The sequence below is a fragment of the Schistosoma mansoni genome, chromosome 4 (genome assembly GCF_000237925.1).
Source record: "Schistosoma mansoni strain Puerto Rico chromosome 4, complete genome".
NCBI lineage: Eukaryota > Metazoa > Platyhelminthes > Trematoda > Strigeidida > Schistosomatidae > Schistosoma > Schistosoma mansoni.
Window position 1 is genome coordinate 14,001,348 of NC_031498.1, and position 22,903 is coordinate 14,024,250.

At 29.8% G+C, this 22,903-nt stretch overlaps 2 protein-coding genes across 2 annotated transcripts in view; both read right to left on the reverse strand.

The window, feature by feature from the left end:
- Window positions 1-566: 566 nt before the first annotated feature.
- Window positions 567-22,903, reverse strand: part of Smp_150880 (hypothetical protein) — a gene marked incomplete at its 5' end in the record, with an annotated part of 40,839 nt that continues 18,502 nt past the window's right edge. Inside the window, 11 exons of the mRNA XM_018796905.1 lie at window positions 567-957; window positions 2,079-2,223; window positions 2,265-2,371; window positions 9,050-9,178; window positions 11,016-11,107; window positions 15,527-15,776; window positions 16,558-16,665; window positions 17,753-17,972; window positions 19,061-19,161; window positions 19,656-19,767; window positions 20,474-20,568. Of these exons, the coding sequence (XP_018652000.1) occupies window positions 710-957; window positions 2,079-2,223; window positions 2,265-2,371; window positions 9,050-9,178; window positions 11,016-11,107; window positions 15,527-15,776; window positions 16,558-16,665; window positions 17,753-17,972; window positions 19,061-19,161; window positions 19,656-19,767; window positions 20,474-20,568 (1,607 nt within the window). The 3' untranslated portion in view covers window positions 567-709. The remainder of the gene's footprint in view (window positions 958-2,078; window positions 2,224-2,264; window positions 2,372-9,049; window positions 9,179-11,015; window positions 11,108-15,526; window positions 15,777-16,557; window positions 16,666-17,752; window positions 17,973-19,060; window positions 19,162-19,655; window positions 19,768-20,473; window positions 20,569-22,903) is intronic.
- Window positions 7,311-7,811, reverse strand: Smp_183610 (hypothetical protein; the record flags this gene model as incomplete). The annotated part of the gene is made up of 1 exon (XM_018796906.1): window positions 7,311-7,811. One exon carries the CDS (start codon window positions 7,809-7,811, stop codon window positions 7,311-7,313), a length of 501 nt encoding a protein of 166 aa, XP_018652001.1.

Here is a 22,903-nt window from a genome sequence, read left to right on the forward strand (position 1 = left end):
GTTATTTATACATTCAAAGTTTTATGAAATGAAATGGGTTTAGGAGTTAGTGTATGAACAATCGTACATAAAATAGAATTGTTGATGATACACTTCTTAATTGTTTGAGTGAAAATATATTGGAATATATTGACCTTATCTTTTTAATTTACATATTTATTTACATATTTATTTTCATAGTTGAGAGCGTGAGTCAATTGAAGCCCGGGAGCACTGGAAGGCCGTTTCGTTCTATTGTGTGACTCCTAAGCAGTGCGCATCCACGACCTTGCCTCGCGAGATTCGAACCTTGCCTCGCGAGATTCGAACACAGGACCTACCAGTCTCGCGCCAAAGCACTTAACCGACAGACCGCTGAGTCTAACTCCACAAAACCTCTTCTGATTATATATATATATATATATATATATATATATATATATATATATGTCAAATAAACAATTATTCTGTTACATAATTATTTATATTTATTTTTAAAATATTACTGATTCATACTTCACTGATCACTTGAATCAAGAAAAATAATCTGTAAGACAATAAAAACGGTGTGTGTGTGTTTTTTTTTCATAAAATTTTATTTCTATCCAAAATTAAGAATAATTAAAAAATATTATTAGCTGGTAACTAAAATTTTTTTCTATTTACACCTACCTATCAACCAACTAACTATTATTTGTTTTGTTTTAAAATGATAAATAAATAAATGTATTTACAAAATAAATAAAAAATAAATCAATATTAAAAATATACATAAATTTAATTGATGTTTCCAACTGTTATTTTTTAAATTGATTTGTATACTTTGACGTAATGCACGTTGTGATGATTGACGTTGTTGTTTTAATTGATTAGTTTGGATACGTAATATATTTGGTCTTTTTAATTTATTATTATTATTATTATTAGAATATTCTTTAGAATTTTCATCAGATTTAAATGGGCAATTTATACATGTAGCTGATAAGAAAAAATAAGAATTAGAAGATTAAGAATTAAATTGTGATTTAGATAATTGAATTATTTAATGAAAATAGTTATTATGATAATGTGTTTTTGTATTGGTTATTTGATTTCTCCTGTTGGTATTAAGGGCTGTAATTGATCAGTCTCATATTGGTATACGCACATTCTGTACGGATTGCTTTGTATTGCCTTGGGTCACATGGATTACAAGCATGTATGGATGGTGATTAGCAGTGGAATTCAGGACGCGTGTTTTGTCCCACTTGGGACTCACCAGCTGGACGTACCAGCTAACTGGATAACGCGATAGTATTTAAAGTGGATGGTACTGGGTTCGATTTCCGGTGTGTAAATTAACTCTGGAATGCAGGAGAATCCGACTGATGAGTCTCAAATGGGAGGAAACCTTCATCCTGGATTGCACTGCTAGCCAACATCCATCTCTTTTTATAGTTATGATGATAGTTTATGTTATCAAAAGAATGTGAATACATTAAAGTGGAAAAAGTTATCACAAATTTGTCGTTTACACAAGGAAAATATTTCGATATGCTTAGTTTTATTTCGTCCAAATTAAGGTTGTTATTTACTTATTTGATTGAACTTTTGCTGAGAAAAATCTGTTAATAAACATTTACATAAAACCACTTATTTAATAATCAAATTTTCATGTTTTTCAGTGATATTTTTGAAAAACTTGAAAGCTGAACTCATTGTAAAGTGTTTATTTAATTGCAAATAATGATGCTGCCGAAATAGTAAGCGTTTACAAGTGGAAAATTATGTTCTCAATTATGATTTAAGTTGAAGAAAACATTGTTCAGAAGGAAAATTGACTCTAAAACTATGAGAAGTGTAAACGAAACTTTAGCTGATGTTTCTAATTCAAAATAAATGGCATTTTCAATTGTATATCTACCTATATTTCATGATAAAATAATGCATCAAGTTGGTTATGCAATTCGTTAAATGCCTGGTGATATTAACAAATCAACTAACTAATCAATCGTTAAATTCCTTCTATTTTAAATAGTAAATAAATTATTATTCTTTTTGAACTTGTACAACTAACTGATTAGTTAACTAACAAAAGTCTCCAATACTCATTTTCTTACCTGATGTTAAACTGATATGAGCTACTGCTTCTTCTTCATTAACTTGTATATCACCTGAAGGAAGTCGATGATACTGACATTGTGGTGTATCGAAAAGAAAAACTAAATACCTTTGAACATTATTCTGTTTAATTTCTTTAAATATCTATCAGAATAAAATTCATGTTATGAACAATTAGAAATTACCCAACAATAGTATGTTTTCGTTGTAATATGATAAGTTATCAGGATTAATTGTCTCTTGTCATTTAGTCCAACTGGTATGATATTATACGCTGATAGGCATACATGACCTATTGATAAAAATAAAGAAATGAATTAGGGATTATTTGTTTATATTATGAAAGTAGTACAATTATTCAATGCATCATACAGTAGGATGTATTTGTTATCAAGCTTTGGTTTTTAAAAATGATTTATCAAATTGTGTAAATGACTGAACAACTTTTCACATCAATCAAACCTTCAAACCTCCAAGAAAAAACTACAGGAGTGAAGAATAACAAATAAACTATTTAACTCGGTTGATAATGATCTTTGTTGAATGCAACATAAAGAAAGACAACTTGCTCTATTAAATGAAACAAAACAACAAACAATTTGTGTTACATGGATATGACTGCTAAACAATCGCCAGAATATCATTTACCTGATTCTAAAATTTTATGTAAAGCTACGGTTACATTTATCGTATATATACAATTGAATTATACGGCGTAACACTGACAGATAATGTCAATTACTTAGAACTTTTTGCATAATTGTATGTCAGTTAAAAATATCAATAAGGGGATAATCAAAAACCATTACGAACTAAATTAAAATTCATACCCTCTACGCAAGCTAGCAGCTATCTGGACTCTAGCTAACTGGACAACCCGTTAGGGGTTTGTAACAAAGAGCACTGAGTTCAAGTCTCTGAGAGAATGTCAACTTTGTTATAAATCCAGCTAACGAGTTTCAAATAAGGTGAAATGTATGTCTAGAACTTTACTTCTATCTATATCCCATCGACTATATAGAAATATGATATAATCATCAAATCGAAGCAATTCCTCCAGAATGTACATATATCAACTAAGACTGATCAAAATTCAGCTAGAAATATGAACAGCGAGATAATTCCAACCATTAAAAATTGAAATAGCAATTTGTGTTAGATTCTTCTTTTTTTTTCTACTATTATATTACATGAACACATTATAGTACAAGTATAATTATATGTTCTATTCATTTTTAAGATAATATCCTTACAGATATTTATTAGTAGTAACTTCACATGTCTTTTATCCTTGAATCTTATACTAAACTTATATTAATTTAAATTTGTCATGTATTAAAAATGTCATAAATGTTCTTATATTAAAATTATATTAGATGATTATTGTAGGTATTATTACCACGTTTTAATTTGATAATTTTGAATAAATTGAGCATTGGGTAGATTGTTATAAATAAATAAATTTGTAATATCACAATTAGTAGAAAAATTAGGTTTTCTTACATTTCGTGACTCAGTGTAAGCCACGTCTTCGGTTATTTATTCTCTGAAGAAGTGGCTTACACTGAATCACGAAACGTCGGAAAATCTAATTTTTCTACCCATTAGGATACTTTAAATATATTATTTATTTACATGATTATCATTCCATTTATATATTTCATAAAATGGTTTAAATATGGAACGAAAAATTTCACATCTATCAAAGATATTATTGCAAGTAGTTACCGGGTTAACAACAATATGATCATACAATAATAATTTTAATCTTAACGATGTCCAGGATATTCAAAGGAGAAACAGAATGAATAATCGTTGGTCAACATTTCAGAATTGCATCCTCGCATCATTATATAAATATAATATATAGTCCTATAATTAGTTTACAAGTGTTATAATTTCATGCTTTCTTATTGTACATTGGATAATAAAACAATTTCACTTGACCAATTTTATGTACTACTGTATAATTGGCGGGCTGCTTGAATATTTGGGCTACCTATTTCCACTCACAAGATATTTCAACAAGTTATCTGTTTTTGCTTGTTTTTACACATCATTATGTTTATTAATCGCCCAACCTAATAAGGTGCATTTATGAAAAGTTTACAACCTTCCGCCGTACAAGTTACAAAAAAAACCCATTCAGAGACATCGTGGTTGATGGTAATATGCGGCGAAAAGAATGTACATTATTCAGATGTCGATTCCTGGACTGCTAACTTGTATCTGGCGACCATTCAGTATTTGTTATCAGGATCGACCAAGGAGTAACTAACTTAAACTTCTTGAAATACTTTGTGCTGAGAATTCCATATTGTACCAAAAATATAATGTTTAATAAAGCTAATAATAATAATAAAACTGTATAACGTCATGTAACATAAATATTTGCCTTTTTCTATCATTTTGTCATGGATATAATTTCTTAGAAACGTTTGAAGTGATTAACCGACTGAAAAAAGGTACATTTATTATAAAACGTTCTGTTTATTATTTTTTTTATTTACATATTTAAATCTCCCAATTACGTAATGAGTATATTGACAATGATGTTTAAGACAGTTTTAAGCAAACTTCTTTAAAATTAATTTAAATAACTTATGTAGATCGCCAAATGTTTATGATTATAACACAACTGAGTTTCTGTACAAAATAAATGGCTATGCATCAGATAAACTAAATAAAAAAATACAGTCAGTATTTCTATAATTGGGGAATTGTCGGTGACGTATGTGAACATATGAAGAGACACCATGTTATTTTATATTAATTTGTTTAACCTGAATAAAACATTTTCACTTAACCCATTGTATTTTGTCATTATACATATATGTATATATTGTATTTAAACTTGCATAATCTTACGTAAACTGACTAGTCATATATTACTGAAAAAATTAACTTACAAATGTAACGAATGTTTACTTACTATGTGAAATTAACTTATTCAGGTTTGTTTATATAGTGACATGCTCAAACGTTTGAGCCCTTAATATTTCAGCTATGTAAATATTCCAGTAAATCTTCCTGTTCTAGGTGTATGTAAAGCGAGTAATTATGAATGAAAACTGTACGTACACATATGTGCCCGTAAAAGATTTGGAAATTATTGCAATGATAAATAATAGAAAACAGGAATAGAAACATTTCAGTTATCTGTTCTTTTCAGTAACAAGGGACAAATACAGTAGAATTCACTCATATATGTTTCAGCTGAACTAGAAGAAAATCATAACAACTCAATATAGATAGCAGAAACTGACCACTGGAAGACATTAAGAATGCATCTTTCTGAATAATCACAATTTGAACGTATATTAAAGATAGAGAGCATTACTATGTCATATTTATTTATGTAGGGAAAAATTCTCATTGAGACATTGAATAAAATATTTCTTTTTCATCAGTTTTTTTCATGGTCCTACACTAATACTTATATGATTCATTAAAATAGTAATAACAATTAACAAAATGATGCTAATCTAGCATTAGTGTTATATAATTATAGAAAAACTTCATAGATGATCGATAAGATAGTGTCGAATGACTGAGTTATTGAAAGAGGTACAGAGTAATTATTACAGTCAAGTAGCTATTTGTAAATATTGAAGGCGTCTGGATAGACGGTTTAGAGTAGGTATAAAATCTAATTACAGAATTTGTCAAATATTCTTACACTAAGTCAAGCTTACGGTAGTTACGTAGAAAAAAGATGTAATAGCACAAGATTGAAAGAAATTTAGAAAACATTTTAAAAACGTTGAGATATCATTTATATCAGTCATCAAAATAGAGAGAAGGGTTAGTCAAACTTTTCTTTGGCAGAAAAGCTAAGTTTCTTAAATGTGGATTCTGATAGCTTCACCAGAATATAAAAGACGAGCGTGTAAATGTTACTGTGAATTTAATGGAATACAGTGGATAACTTTAAAAGCATTGTTCAAATTAACTCAATGTATTATACCAATAAAAATTCATCCTGCTGTATGAAATTCTGGGTCTAACCCCTTGATAAATAAGTATCTGTAATCTATCTACAATATAAATAGTTGGTGAATTCCTAACATTCAACTAGTGAACTAAAAATTACTATTCTATGGCATAAGTAGTTTCTTTGGACTTTAAACACAGTTTATTGTATCAATACTTTGATTTCTGAAAAAGGACACACTATACTGTTATAAAGTGGCTTTGCTAAATTATAACCTTCGTATATAGGATTAGGTATGTTATAACGAAAAATCCTTTGAATAAGATAACATGAGATAACATGGTAACTATTATACACAAGAAACATATTCAATGTTAACAAACTTGTTACACAGATCACTTACGTTGTCAACTATCAAATATAAACATTTTAAGCATGTCTTAACAACAATAATGGGAAGGAGAAATTCACAAAGAAGTTATGAGATGTAATTAATTTTAAATCATGTATTACTTTGTATAGTAATGTGTATCCCCTAAATTCCCTGGTACGGTCGAGAGTGGGGAGAGTCCGCTCTCCCTCTCCAGATGTTCTCACAAGGCGAATGTCCGGCGCTTTAACCGGGTTGGTGGATGTGGAGTGTCCACCTAGGGGAGTTGGAAAACCCTGACTCCAAACCAATGGTGCACGTGGGCTCCAGGATCCTGATGGAACGAATGGCGTATGAACCTATTGTTGGTCACCGGCTACCATGGGACTGCATCTCCTCACGATGCTCCACTGCCTTGTGGACTAGACCTTCAGGTCAAAGGCTCGGGGTGTGGCCCCCTAAGAAAACCACCTGCTTCAGTTTGGGCACCTGGGCAGTATCTCAGCCCTCACACAAATCAAATGAGATTTGTGAGGCGCATATTTATCTGGTGCTTCCTTGAACCAATATTTATGTGTTTAAATAAATAAATGAATTTATCAAAACTTATCAGTAAATTAATTAAACTCAAAGTATCTGCTTCTAATTATTGAAACAAGGTGAGTAATAAGTCACTTCAGTGATTAAGTAAACATAATTGTGGTGGTTTAATTAAGCTGAAAATCATCTCTCGCATTAGTTATTTTTATGAAAGATAACAGAAGCAAAACCATTGTAATTATTCCAGTTGAAAACGGAAGTAAGTAATAAGTAATTATATAATAACAAGATAAGTTGACAATGTTTGCTTTTTGATTATAATGCAGAAACGTAACCAATCAAACAAATATTATCTCTTAGCTATATCATTTAAAAACAAGCTATGCTTTATATATAAGAACATAACAACTCACTTGTATTAAAGGAACTTTGAATTTGTTGATATAAACAATCATTATGAATCCAAATTTTATTTCCAAATTCTCCTGTTGAACCATGAGTTCTATTGAAATCACTTAATTCAATATGACATGAGACAAATATCTTCGTCATTTTACTATGAATCAAAGGATGAGTATACATATAATCTGTATTTTTGACTAACTTATATGATGGTGACTTTTTATAACGATTTATTCTGTATCCTAAATTGTTATATTTCATTTTTGTAGACCATTGATCATAATGCCTATTTATAGGTTGAATATATTCAGAATGATTATCATTGTTAAGTGTTTGAAATTGTTTATGATTAATTTTGACTGATGGAACAACTCCAGTTAGTTTCCATTTATTTATTAAATAATCAACATTTATATTCATTGTTCCAATAAGTCGCATTTGATATAGTCCACATTTTACAGGTGGATCACTGTATGGATTCAACATTTCTGAGAGATGATAAAAAGTAAATTAGTTGATAGAATGTAAAATAATTCGAAAATTCTGAATTATAAAATAATCTCACATATGTGATGGTTTTCACCTATTTTTAGACCAAATCTTTTTATAGTTAAAAGTGTGAGTCGATTGAAGCTAGACTACTAGGGAAAACCTGGAAGCACTGGACGGCCGTTTCGTCCTATTGTGCGACTCCTCAGCAGTGCGCATCCACGACCTCGCCCCGCGAGATTCGAAATCAGGACCTACCAGCACTTAACCGATAGACCACCGAGCCGGTATCCGATGGTGTTTATGCCTAACCCCAACCAATCCACGAAGTGGTCGCACAGTAGGTCGAAACGGCCGTCCAGTGCTTCCAGGTTTTCCCTAGTGGTATTGCTTCAATTGACTCACACTTTCAACTATGAAAATACTACATCTCCACAAAAAACCCCTTCTGATAAATCTTTTTAATTTAATTAATTAATTTTGCCATGATTTCAATGAGTAGTTGAGTTATATTGACTAATAGTGATATCTAGCTTGTTTCATATTTCTATTAATAAGCCAATGATGAAACACAACAGTTTTACTAAAGTCTTCTAACTAGTCGGTTCTATTTTGTACTTTAATGTATATATCCTAAGGAACAAACTTTTTTTTCCAATGAGACTTGATTTTGCCTATGTGAGGACATATATTTTTGAAATCGCTTAGTTATCTTTTAAATGTTTGGAAACGTCAGTTATATATGAATCTAGAAGTCGGAATTGATGTCTGGAAGTTAGTATTGCTTATTTTGGAATTATGTGAAAAAATGGATAGAAAATATTGTGTGTTCTACTGATTATAACGAAAGGGTTATTAGCTGTCAATTCCATTTTTGATGTTTTATGGTGGTCTTACCTATATATAAGCTTGTACATGTCCAAACTGACTCAACCTTCTAAAGTGCTATTCTAATTCTTAATAATCCGCTTATATGCTATCATGGCAATTATTATTTAATTAATTATCCCTTCTTCTTGTTTGCTTGTCTCATCACTTGTTATGTGTCAGAAGTAAATAATTGCCACTACTGTTTCACTTTTTGAAGATTATATGTGGTTCGAAGATATCATGGTAACGATTATCCGGACGATCGTAAGACGAAGAATAGAATATGCTCTTTATAGTGCATTACAATCTAATAAGGTAATTTCAATTTGGTAATTTATAAATTTTAAAAAATTGTCATAACTTACGAAATGGTTCAATATTTCTGACTAATATGAGTGCATTAGATGATTTTTTGGCTTTATTATTTAAACTGAATGACTGTGATTCAAAATTGCACAATGTTTTAACATTTGATCCATATTTTTTACTTTGAGCTTTAAACAAAAAGACAGAAAATGGAAACATGTTTACTGAGATTAATGAAAACGTTTTAGCTGAATATTTATGTTTTAATTCTAGGGTCGGTAAAAAATTTGCTGGATACTGTTCACTTTATTGTCTATTCCTTTGGTAAGAAAGTTTATTTCACTTTTTATAGTACGAAGAAATCAAATCTAGAATGGGTATATGACAAAATGGATGACTAATATATGTGTGAAGTAACTGAATACATCTTCATTTTCTTCGATGTAGTAATAGAGTTTCTTGTATATATCGATCTTCCCATTTTCTTACTATTACTTTATGACATTCAGTTTAATTATTATATTTATTCCCTTCTGCGATACTAATTATGCTATCTAACTGGATCTGTGAGTTGTTCATTTTTTAATTGTTCAAATATTGTTGGTGATTTCAGGCTGTTTTTTTTTAATTAATATTATTTGATTACCTTATTACTTGATCAGCTGATATTATTATATATTTATAACATATATATTATGTTAAGTAATAAAACATTTACGTAGAGACTATATAGTACTTGGTATATATTTCCCTTTTGTTTTATTTTCTATAAAAATAAACCAAAGAATCAGAATTCATGAATGTGAAAGCAGTAACCTACTTTTATTAGATGCCATAAAAAATCATATGAAGAAACCCGACTCAAAACGTTCGATTCACACTTATGCACGTTAAATTACTGTGTAAAAACAATTTTGTGAACTATTTTGTTAACATTTGAAATTCAGTGAATAAAATATTGAAGAACCCGTTGGATTATTTTATGCTGCAAATATTCTACTATATGGAATTCCATAGTACTAAACAAAATAATTGTTACTACTTAATACTAGAAATAGGTTTTAGTAATGCTTCTGGGTATGTGATTTCAGTGTAACATCAAAGGACTGTAAAATAGTTTACCAAATATTTAAAATAAAATATATTATGACATCCAAAAGTCCCTTAAAAGTTAAGCTTCAGATTGAGTTTTAGCGAAAATCATACCGTTCATATTTGTTGGTATCAGTCCCTTTCACTGAAAAATATTTGTCACCTTACATGAATTATAGGAACTTCTTATAGCTATTTTTGGAGAATACGAGAAATTGAGATATCACACTTTGTTTCAACCCGATTGACTTCAAATAGCTAGAATTATTTATCAGCATCCTGTAAGATAATATACGTGTATCTGAATTAACTAGTGAAAAAGATAGTTGAACGGAAATTTACAGATTAGTATTAAAGTACGTGATCTGCATTCATTTTTCAATTTGTAGCTGTCAATACTGACAGCTACGAAACTATTGAAAATATGTATCATTTGGTTACGAATCACCGGTGTTAAGTTATTAGTCTAGCAAGATAATATTAGGGTGTTGGTTTTAATACAAGAGCAATCGTGGATAAACAATGGTGAAAAGTTAAAACCTTTAACAGAACAGCCGTCAACTAATCCCTGATATCCAGTAGTTCTTAAGAAGAAGTGGGTCCTTGATAAAAAAAATAACTTTATGCATACGGACCAGTCGTTAGTTAAAAAGGTTTAATAGCTCGTTTTAGACTTATTTACAGATCAACAATTATTCAAATAAATTACTTATTTTTTCTTCGTAAACTTAATTTTTGACATGTAACTTCACACTTTTGGACGAATCGTACTGCAGCTAACTTTTGAGTACTGCGAAAACAACGGAAAGTATTTAGTAGCAGTAACATTTTCAACTGACTTAAAAAATCTTTGGACAATTCTAAGTCTCATTTTTCCTACTGAACTACTTTTAAACGACATTTAGGAAAAAGAACATAATCAAATAAACTTACATAGTCGAAATTCCATTGCGTTGGTGTTACGCGAATCAAGAGAACGGCGAATACCACTTTGAAATAATTCTAGACAAATATCTCTAGGCTGACTAGTAAAATAAAACAAATTTTGTTTTATTTATTAAAAAAGGAGAAACTCAATTGTGAAAGTAGAATTTAAATGGCATATCTTGTCGCTTATTGTTTGTCTATGTTTTAAAGTTTAATTGAACAGGTAAAGTTGTCAGTATGAATTCAACAAGAAATAACCGCCCAAGGCTTCCTGTTATTCAGTATTATTTCATCTAAGATGAGATATCGATGAAAGTCACTCCTTGGTAATAATCACATTGACTTGTCTATCATTGTTATTATTAAACATGAACAAGTAATAATTAAGTAATCAAATAAGCATTAAAAAATTATTTTAACTTAAACATAAGTAGAACAAATATCTAATAACCTTATCTTACCATGAAATGTTTAACTGGGAACTGTTAATTAATTTCTACAAAATCAGAGACAGGAAATCTAACCTAATATGACTAGACACTCAGATATGACTAGTTAGAAAGCAAAATTAGATGTGAAGACATTCCAGTCAGAAAAACAATGAATTTTGGTGTTTTTTAAGGTACTGGGTTCGAGTCTCAGAGTGAACATCAACTCTGAGATGCAGATACATCCAGCTGACGGGTCTCAAATAGGACGAAACGCGCGTTCTGGATTCAACTGCTAGCCACTATCCATCTTTGCTTACAAAAATAAATATTTTACAACATAAAAGTGATGAGTGAACAGGTTTCTTGTCAAAAATTTCAATTTTTTGCACGCAAACAAGATAAACATACACAGTGTTTATGTACATGTCTACATAAAGTTATCTATTAGAGTTTGAGTTATCGTGACGAAGTGTTAATAATGACAGATAAATATTTAATATTCATTGAATAAGTTAAGGTTTTTAGGAGGTCAAGATACTTATTTAACCATTCATGAGATAAAATTCAACAGAATAAACTTGAGTGAATACATGGTGAATATGTTACATATATTCAATATGAAAGCTGAATTTCACAAATTCATGTAAATTTATTGAGGAAAATAATCATGTAGTGTGGGCTACTTATATCCACATAGGTAGCATATGGTGATGGCCAGGCATAGAATGTATTTTGGCAGAAGATAGATAAGGAAAGAACAGAAACGAAGTGCAATCAGCATGAAAATGCATGAACAATGGAATCAGAGAAGATGGACTGGTATTTGCAGAAGGAACAGTCAAGATTGAGACAATTGATTGTTATTTTGCAAATTAACTTTTCACTATATGGTTATCAGATTTTAATGAGATAGTCCATAATTTGTGCCTAGATACATTCGATTTTTCACGCTTAAGTTCATGTTCACTACAATAGTGATCAATAAAAAGAGTCTTAGAGACTAAAAGAGAATAATAGTTGTTAAGATGTTTACTTTACAAATTATAATTTAACACCAAGTTATGGTGTTCTCTAATTTAGAAAGACATCAGATTGTCTTCTGTGAACAATGTAATCTACAAATTGGAATAAAACCGAACAAGTAATCAGACTAAAAATAGATATTTAAAGGTGACATTCAGAACTGGTTTAACATGATTTGCTTAAGTGCATATAAAAAAAATTAGGTTGTATATGATTCAATGACTCATAAGTATTATGATTGAATCAAGATAAATTGTATACAGAAAAGACCATGAGATGACATAAACAATATGATTATGCCAACATATTGTGGGGATCATTATGAACCATTATTAAATCAATGAAAACAATTAAGAATAATATCTCTGTCCCATCAAACTTTCGACTATATAATTATAGAAATTTCTGTTTTATTCTCGGTTATTTACTTGTTGAATAAATATTCAACGTACTTGTACAAGTACAGGATGAGGTCACATCTAGATATACTAACAGTTAATTGCTAAAGTGGTTACTCTAGTTATAACTACAACGATTTGACATGATAATTTGATGTCAAGTTTTTTCTAAAGACAAATGGGAGGGGAAACAATCATATACCACCAATGGAAAAATAAAATTTTAAAGTTTAGTGACAATTGATGCCTTGTCAATCATGAAACTTAAAGCCAGTTTGAAGTTTGAGATAGTTTTATTTCCTTAAAAATTGCTATTTGATGCTGTCTTCTTCTGAGCGATTGATTGACTGACTCTATTTTTTTTAACACAATTCATTGCTTTAAATCTAATAAATTTAATCCCATACTACTTTTATTCCACGATTATTTATAATGAGTTAACAGGTTCAATTATTACTAGGAAATATTTGCCAGTAAAATTTGTTTGACTTAAATAATATTATACAATTACTAGTATTAAACATTTCATGCGTAACTATGAAATATGTCCGAAACAACCAAAGTAATGAGAGAAACTTTCAGGTTTCTATTTTAAAAGAAATGGCTTTTATCTCATATATAAAAAACCTCGTAAAAATACTTTAATATCCTGTTGAGAATGTTCTTGATTGATTGGAAAATCTCTTATCATGACAGATAAGGAAGAATATAGCAATCATTTGGTCCTCTTGTAGATCGATAACATTCTATTCAGATATTTGTTGTACAATATGAACAGTCACGTTTATCACTTCATTTCCAACTTAGTGAATGATAAGCTTACATATGTCGTAGAAGTGCTAAAACGGATCAATTTGTACATCTTCAACTCTTCAATATCTTTCTTTCAAAACTCAAATTTTCCCTGACCACTGAATTTGCTAATAAACATTTTATAAGTATCCAGAAATGTTGTATTTGTGATCATAAAAAGAATTCATAAAGTTAAATAAGACTCGGTAGCTAAAGATTTCTAATATTAAGATAAGATAATTCATAATAAGCAGTGAAAAACTAATAAGATTTCCAAAACCACTATACTCTTACAAGTCTTATTCATTCTTTGGTAAAATGTTCTCGATTGTTATAAAATTTCTCTTTATTGACTAAAAATTGATCTTCGAATCATGAAATCACTTTTAGACGATAACTGGGTCAATCTTACAGATTAGTTACACCAAGTTTGAGAGGAAAAAAACAAAATATAATAAAATGCCTTTTGTTTTATTACTATAATAAGGAATTACATGAAAAGACAGAAACATTATTTGGAATATACGTTTTTTCGTCTTCATCATGTATCATGAAATAATTGTTTAACACAAGATCAACAACTATCCTCAAATTGATTAAAAAAGATGTAGGAATTCAAGATGATTAGGTGAATTAACTTTTCATTTCAGAACCTTCAGACATAATTCATATGTTAGCAAACACATTTTTTGCTGTATTATTTGTCACAGTTAGTTTAGTTAATTACGAAAAATTTTCATATACCTTAGATAAGTTCAGTCATATTATCACTCCTTTTTAAATGAACAACATTCTGTGATGAGACAATAATGTATGGACGATCTTTGAGCGACGCTAGAGTGACATTGAGAGTGTCCACATAATAACTAGGACTAAATGAGGGTTATAAACCAGGGTAAGGAATTGGAATTATGATTTACAGTTGATAGTTAAGGTTACGAATTAGATTTAAGATTTTCATCACGAACTGATATAAGCTAAAATACCAAAACTTTATTTAGCCAATTGAATGAGTGAATTTCGCACCAAAATCCAAGACCTGTTATCTTATACCTGATTAGTTCGTCCGTAAATTATAGTCTTGCCCATTCTGTAGTATTGAAATGTAAAATTAAGTCGACTAAACCCACTATCATTACCTATACAATTACTCTTCACTTTATATATTTATTCATTTGAACGTTGAAATATTTGTGTTACGAAGGAAGAAAACTATGAAAGTATTATTTTAGTGAATTATCTAATTTAAAAATGTACCGAGTTTTTTTAATGCAATTATACGATTAAGAATATATTTGAGACATTCTGAGCTACCGCAATAGTTCAGAACACTTAGAGATACTTGAATAGTTTCCAAACCAAATTCAAGTATTGTGTATCGTTCAGTGTGATTTTCAAAAATATGAATTTTTATGGAACGTTTTTATTTACATTACTAAATAAGTGATTATTCCCCATAAATAAAGTTGTAAACCTGTTAGTAAAGGAGTTTATGATGACTTATGAAGGCTGTCTTCTGATATTAATATTACTTAGCCATGTTTATTAATTCATTCACGTCAACTAATGATCGCCATCAGAGATGAAAGTAAATCGTAATTGAAATACTACATACGTTGAAACAAATTTCGATATAATAATCTTTCAATCAAAGTGAGATCGGAAGGTTTCTAAAATTGATGAAAACTTTGTTACAGATTGTTTGCTGTATGATTTGACTGAGTAAAAAAACATTAAGGTTGGGCATTTGTTTATTGATTGACATGAATCCATTAGATGATGTGCTTCCATTATAATAAACTCTGATATATAGATTATCTATAAACATGTATAAAATGACGACAAAACGATGATATTTATAAAAGTGACATACCATCCATTAGCTTGTTTCCTTGATCTAATTATAAACCAGTCTTGGATAACTTCACGTACTTCTCGTATACACAAATAAGATTTATTTGTTTCACCCATGAAAATAAGATAGTTTTCACCGAAGATTAGACTAGCCCATTTAGATTTATGTGATTCAGAGGAAAGATAGTTTTTGTTTGATGTTGACTCTATTAAATTCCAATGACCTTGATAGTTTTGTTTAAATGTACATGAATCCCATTGTGAAGATTCTATAAGAAAAAGAAAATGGGACGTAATCAACAACAGTGAAGAGTACGTGCACCAAAATGATATGGCATGATTTTATAACTTTCGGTTGTATTCAAGTGAAGTGTATTATTGAAAGTGCTTTTTTGGGGGATTTATTGTTTATATTTATTGAGCTTTTTGTCAACTTTTCAATCATAATCACTATAGCTTTTGAAGTCGAAGTATCATAGTTATGCAACGTTTGTAATGAAACTACATGGTTTGGAAAAAACTTTTGATTAGTTGAGATTCGTTATTATCAATCAACGTCACATAGTCACCGACTGGTTTTCTTAAATAGCATAGGCAAAAAAGTTGCATAGGTCGTTCTGAAATAAACTGTCTTTTTTATAACATATAAGAACGTGTCCTGTAATTTTGAGAGAATTGTTCTCAGTTTACATGTTGTGTCATCATGAATGACTAGACCACAACGGTTGATGCCACTGGATTGTTTTTAAACAAAGGAACATGAAGAAAAGTATTTCTAAATTATAATAGTAGCTGTCTTCAATGTACCTTTATCAAGTCAAATTCCTTCAATCAAAATGAATAAATATTAGACAAAATATTTGGATCACTTTAAATGATTTTAGTTGTTTCTAAACAGTTACATGACTTTCAAATGAATATTTTGAAAAATGACGTTTCGGAACTTATAAATTTTTCTGTACCAGTATGTATTACTTTAATGCATATTCAAGTAATATGAACGACTGGATATTTCTTTAGAATACACGAGAATTTTTCTAAAGCACTTACTACATTTTTTGTCGTCCACCGGGCAGCTTTTATAACAAAATAATCGATTTCGTATATCATGATCACATCCTTTTGTACAGCTGGTTGGCTCATCATCGCATATTCCAACTAAAAATTTAGAAATGTATGGTATTAAAAATGTATGATCTCAATACAACGAGAATATTGGAACAAAGCACTACAAAGTGTTCGAAATAAAGTGCTCACAAACTTCGCACTCCTCACTTTCGAACTGTGAATAAAGGTCATATGGGCCTGTGAAATCTCGATATTTGCGGTTCACTACGGGTCTATGAAATCCTGTCGTTTAGAAACGATTGAACTGTTCTATTGAGTAAACAACTAACGTCAGCCGGCATACAAAGCTTCAACGGTTGTTCGTTAACACGGAAAGAAGATGTAGTAAAGGAAAAACTTGATATTCATAGTAGAACAAGCGTAACAAAACAAAATAGCACGACTCTGTACATATTTTAACGAAAGCATAACCTTCGAGCAAAGAGGAAAATAGTGAACTAAAAGGGGTGGCAACCAGTAAAAAAGAGGCGAAGGTCATGGGAAAAGCTGAATTAGCAAAGAGCACTTGAGGTCATCATTTCTAGTAAAACTTTAATACCATTGACAAAAATTGATAATTCTGTGATCGCATTCGCAAAGCTAGACTGAAAGTGCTGGTCTGTACAGTGGAAAAATAAATCATCAGGTAAACTACTTGGAAACTTTCCAAGAAACATATTTGGATGAGATTCATTACTTTCAAGGCGTCATTTTACGACAAATATAGGACATTAAATGATCTCTGATAAACGATTAAGTCATTTAACAGACTAATTATGTTAAAAATACACTAAGGTAGTTAGAGTTTAAATATGATTGATGATACTTTAACCATAAAATGATCCTGGCAGATCAGTGTTTTTCCTAAAAATTTAGCTTGGTCAGCGAACACACTTTATTAATTACTCAGTCTATATAAACAAATATTACTTCCAGGTGAAAACCCATATCGTGGAAGGACAATATACAGACGTACCAAGGTTCTCTTATAGTTGAGAAAACAAAAATACCATCAGTGAATTAAAATGTTAGTAATGCCTAATGTGTTTACTGTTTTCAAATGTATGTAGAACAGCCCACAATGTAAATCAGTAAATGGCAACGATATTAACAATATGAAAAAATTAATTCGGCTTACATGCACGACGTATTTGTAGTCGGTAAGCAGGACTTTCGTAGGTCCTTTGATCATTCCAATTTTTAGTGATTGTTGTGTCAAAATGTGAACTATGCGAATCCAGTAATAAAGTGCTATACTGATAATGTTTTGAAGATAAACCTGGGTATATCCAAAGTGGCTTACTTCGACCATAAGTGTAGTCTGATGGGTTTAAAGGTTCTGGAATATCTGAGAACACCTGTATACGTCAGGTAAACAAACGAACATAAAACTAGTTTAATGAGTTTATACATCACTGAACAACATACGCTGTTTGGATTTTTTCTAACAAGACAATTATCCTTGTTGTGGAGATGTAAGTGATATAAATTTCACGGACTTTTTAATACTTAAGTTGAAACTGACAAACTGCGTTACGAAAATATTTCAACTAATATTTTTGATTATTTATGTTGCTTGTGTGTTTACTACTACACAGCTTGTTAATGTATTTTATTTGAAATGGCGTAATAAAGCCGACTGAAGTCGAATTATTCAACCAGTAGACCACGTCGTTTGTTAAACAGCAATTGATTTTGATACTCGAGCCTAATTTCATTAACTAGGAAGTTATCTACAAAACTCACATCTTAGAATAACATATTTGAAATGACTTCAAATCATCTTTTTTATTTAGAGTTCTCTATATTCATAATTGAACAAAAAAGAATGGCTATTTGTTAGTTGGTTGTCCTAATCACTGATATCCTTTTATGTAAAATTACTCCTCCAGTAATTTAGAGTACATGAACAATTACCAGTCGGACATACTCCATAACAATTCAGGTGATAAATCCCATTCTACACACAATACAAACATTCTGTTTACCCTGATTATTCTAAAACCACTTCTCAGTTAGTACCATTTGGATTGGTCATTTAAATGAAGTAATGGGGTTTAAGACGAGAGATAATTGGAATTGATGTCTATATCTTTAATTAGGGTTTACTCTATCAGCCTCTATATAGGTTTGTCAATGTTGACGCATAATCTATAATCAAACTGTTTAAATACAACAAAACACTAGAATACTTCCATTCTTATTAGCTTTCAATTAGTCCTAAACGAAATATTACGTCGATTAGTTTTAGAAAAAATAGTAACGGATGATAGAGATGCAAAAAATCTATTGTTCTGTGGTTCTATCAAGCGTTTACCATTTTCCACAAATCATTGCTTTGAAAAAATTACTGAAAATATTAGCAGGTTTAAGGTATGATGTAGTACATTTTTTAGATAAGTAATTTCCACTTTGCACCCATTAAAAAAGCTAATTTATTTCTTACCATTGTAAAGATACTATACCCATCATCTTTTCGATCTTGGTGCAGTAATGTATAGGTCAAACCATCCTTTTTCCAAGAAGCGTAACAATTATGATGACTGACTGGTATATTGAAAAAGAAACACAGAAAATTAAAGCTTTTACAAAAATATTGAACGGGCGCTCGTTGTTGATATATTTGAAACAAAACTTAAGTTTTAAGGAATAAAGTTTTGATTACCATAATTTGTCATGTTTTAATGTATTAGATCATGTATGACAACCATGTGGATTGCTACCTCTAATAAAGAAAACTAAACAACTGGTTTGATTTTTGATCAAAATCTTAACAATTAAGCGCTTTTGAGCATCAAGATGGGGGCTTGAAAAGTTATACTGTTTTTGCAAACATTCTTTATTCCTTCAACAGTTATAGAGTGGAGGATAATTAAGGATTAAATCATATGACCAGGTGGGTAGATAACGCGATGATTGGTTTTAATCTCGCCTCCTTTCAATGAGCTATACCAAATAGTTTGGTTCATTTAATATATGATCACATAGATGTTTTTTAAATGATTATCTATAATAACAGATATAGGAAATAATGTACTTACTGCTATTGACCTCAAATATGTTGCACTTTGGATCATCAAACGTCCATTCAATCCCTTCATTTATAACACAATCACTTTCCAACGTTGCAAATGTCTGATATTCACATATAGGCTATATTTAAATAAATTAGACAAGCAATTATGAATGAACAATTTGTGAGTTGGCATTTTACATTGTTTGATGATTTTTTTATTTCTTCGATATTATGCTTTAACACTACATTTAAATTGTTTAAATTACTCAATTTTAAGGTTATCTTTGTTGTTTTATTGATTACGATATTATATTGTGTCATTAAACTAACCTCATGCACATAGACGTGTATTTATCCAATCTAGTGGTGTCTCTTTCAATTTAACATTCTCTATTCTCTCTGTACTACTGTTTTCTATAATGTTAAGTTATTCAACATATTAAATCAGTTCATTTTTCATGCATATTGATGATAGATTTTTAAATTAGTAAGATTCCATTAGCCAAACGTCTTGTTTGTAGTCAGTATTTGAATTTTAATAGAAATTACTTCCGTAGGACATTTTAAGTAGGCTGTCTTCATTCTTTTTTTTATTATTTACCTGCCCTTAGCTATTATGGACGTGTTTCTCAACAGATTAGTAGGGTCAGTTTGGGTTAAAAAAAAACCAGTTATTCACCGTTTTACAATATATAGTAACTTTTTTTAAAAACATGATATAAACGAGCAATTATGGATAATAACATGGTTACATAACTATGGATATGAAATCAAATATAGTTTTCTGTAATTTAAATTTTCAATATTTATTTTAAACAAAGTTTTCTTATTTTACAAACTCACTTTTTCAGAACTAACTCTAGTTAAACTTGTAATTTGGAATCCACCAACAAAAGGACACGGGATGAATAGATCGTTCAGTTTTTTAGAGAGTGAAGCTGTAAATTGATGAAAATACAAACAAAACAGTATATAGTGAATAAAATCAATGTGGCACTGAAAAATTCCTAAAAATAATTTGGTGTATGATTCAAAAATAAGGAAGAAAATTTTGATTATCGAAAGATTAATGATAAGAGAAAGAAAAGAAATGTGTTTTATGAATTGTTATCACCAGCGGTAATATGTTGTAAGTATCAGAAGAAACACCAGAAGGGAAATTAAATGACGAGATCGTAGAACTGTTTAGACCAAATTGCTCGAATGTAAAGTCTACAAACTTTTAATTTGGAAGGATGGATGTTGTATATTAGTTTCTCCCCTTGTTGGTTATATTCACTGATGGAAAATATAGTAAACTGCTGAATTATTATAACAGTTTCAATATATTAAAGTCTTCAATAGCTCCTTGGTTTAAATGATTTTTAAGTTTACGACCTCATTAAATGATTGGATACCTTCTTGGTTAAACCTTAAGAAAATTATCAAGTGTACATCAAATGAGTCCCACTTTTAATCATAGTCATTGAAATGTTTCATATTAAATCTTTGAAGGTAAACAACAGTAAGTTTCACAACATTCCATGAAAAAACAATAGGTTGTCTAAAAATATATTTCGATTTCGAAAAAATGACATTAGTTGATACCTTATTATCAAATAGTCATAAATGAAGCTTGAAATAACAAGCAGTTAATCGACTGAATTAACAGCTAATCAGTTCATGACTTCTTAAATTGAGTTGAGTAACTTGTACATAGGGTAAAAGTATTAATTAAAACACTATTTCGATAAAAGTAAAAAAAGTGGATAACTAAAGCATAAGTAATTGCGATACTCTATATTTATGTCCTCCAGCAATGATCTAATTTTACAAAGCGAAGGGTTTAGAAAAAAGATCTTAGATCTATAGATATTATGCAGAATAATAGCAAGGTAATTACTTAGGCTTAATAGCTTATATAACATAAGTCTACATCTTGATTGAATCTGAACATTTATATTTGGCAGTGTACACCATAATTACATCATAAATTTTTATCCAGGGAAATGTAATTCTCATGAATATATATATATATATATATATATATATGGTGTATGCTACTAATGTTGATAGATATAAGTGGTATGTAGCACCGACTGGAAATAAAATGCCTGCCAGCAGAAGATTAAGAAGATCGAATTGAAGAGAAGAACAGGAAGTGAAACAGACAGGAATTGAAATGATAACTGATTCTGAAGAATGAAGATATACGTACAAAACAAAGAAAAGATGTGCAAATGATGTATTTAAAGTATGATTTTTATATTGTATGAAAGCAGTGTGTAGTTTTGCTTATTATGTTAACTTTCACTTACAAAAGTACGTCACCTTGTTTTACTTCCTTTACAAGCCAATGAATCAGTTAATTTTTACTTTAAGAGAAAACGTCTAAAGAAATATCATTCATGTATTTCCTCTAGGTTCAGTGAAACTATTATAGAAATCAATTAGAATTAATAAATACTAGAGTACAAGTACAGCATTAACAGAAACAATGAAATCAGTAGTCATATGCAATTTAATGTCTGTTAATTAGCGATAATGTACAAACGCATGAACCTTATTAAGAATACTTTCTGTCTGTCTAAATTTGTGGTAATGTAGGAGTGAAACGTACTAACTGGTCGATTAAATTCAGTTGCTTAACTTTGTGAACATCTAATGAGGAATCATGAGTCACCACAAAAGTTTTGTGTGATATATCCCTATTATCTGTAATTTATATTTTCTGTATAAAAGTACTTTGTATTAGCTGTAGGGTTGAGTGCATAATTGTTGCATTTAGTCCGTGAGTACTTCGGTTCCGAAATATCTGAAAAATTTGTTTGCTGATCATATTGTTCGATAATTGTATTCTTCAGTATTTTACACAAACTGTTCTCAAAAATGTTATAAATAATGTTGCATTTTGAAGCAATGTCTATCCAAAATGTATTTCAAAAATGAGATTCAAACTTTAGGTTTAAACATCTAGTCAGTACATAATCTGAACAGTAGTTGTCCTACAGTTTTTCTATCGTTCCTTTGTTAAACTTGGATATTTAATTGTTGAAGCTCAAAAGTAAAATTTGTAAAACTAAAGTGTTATTTAGATGTACGAAACACATTGAGTTTTCAGCAGAATCTAGTTATGAATTCCATAAAGCATCTTCGGATATATTATATGTCACTGTACAAATATCTCAGTTTATAAAAATATCGAAAACATTACTGATCTCACCTTGATTTATTGTTAAGTAAAATAGCATCTAGATTTAAGTTCAAATAGAAGGGATCAATATTTAATCGTTT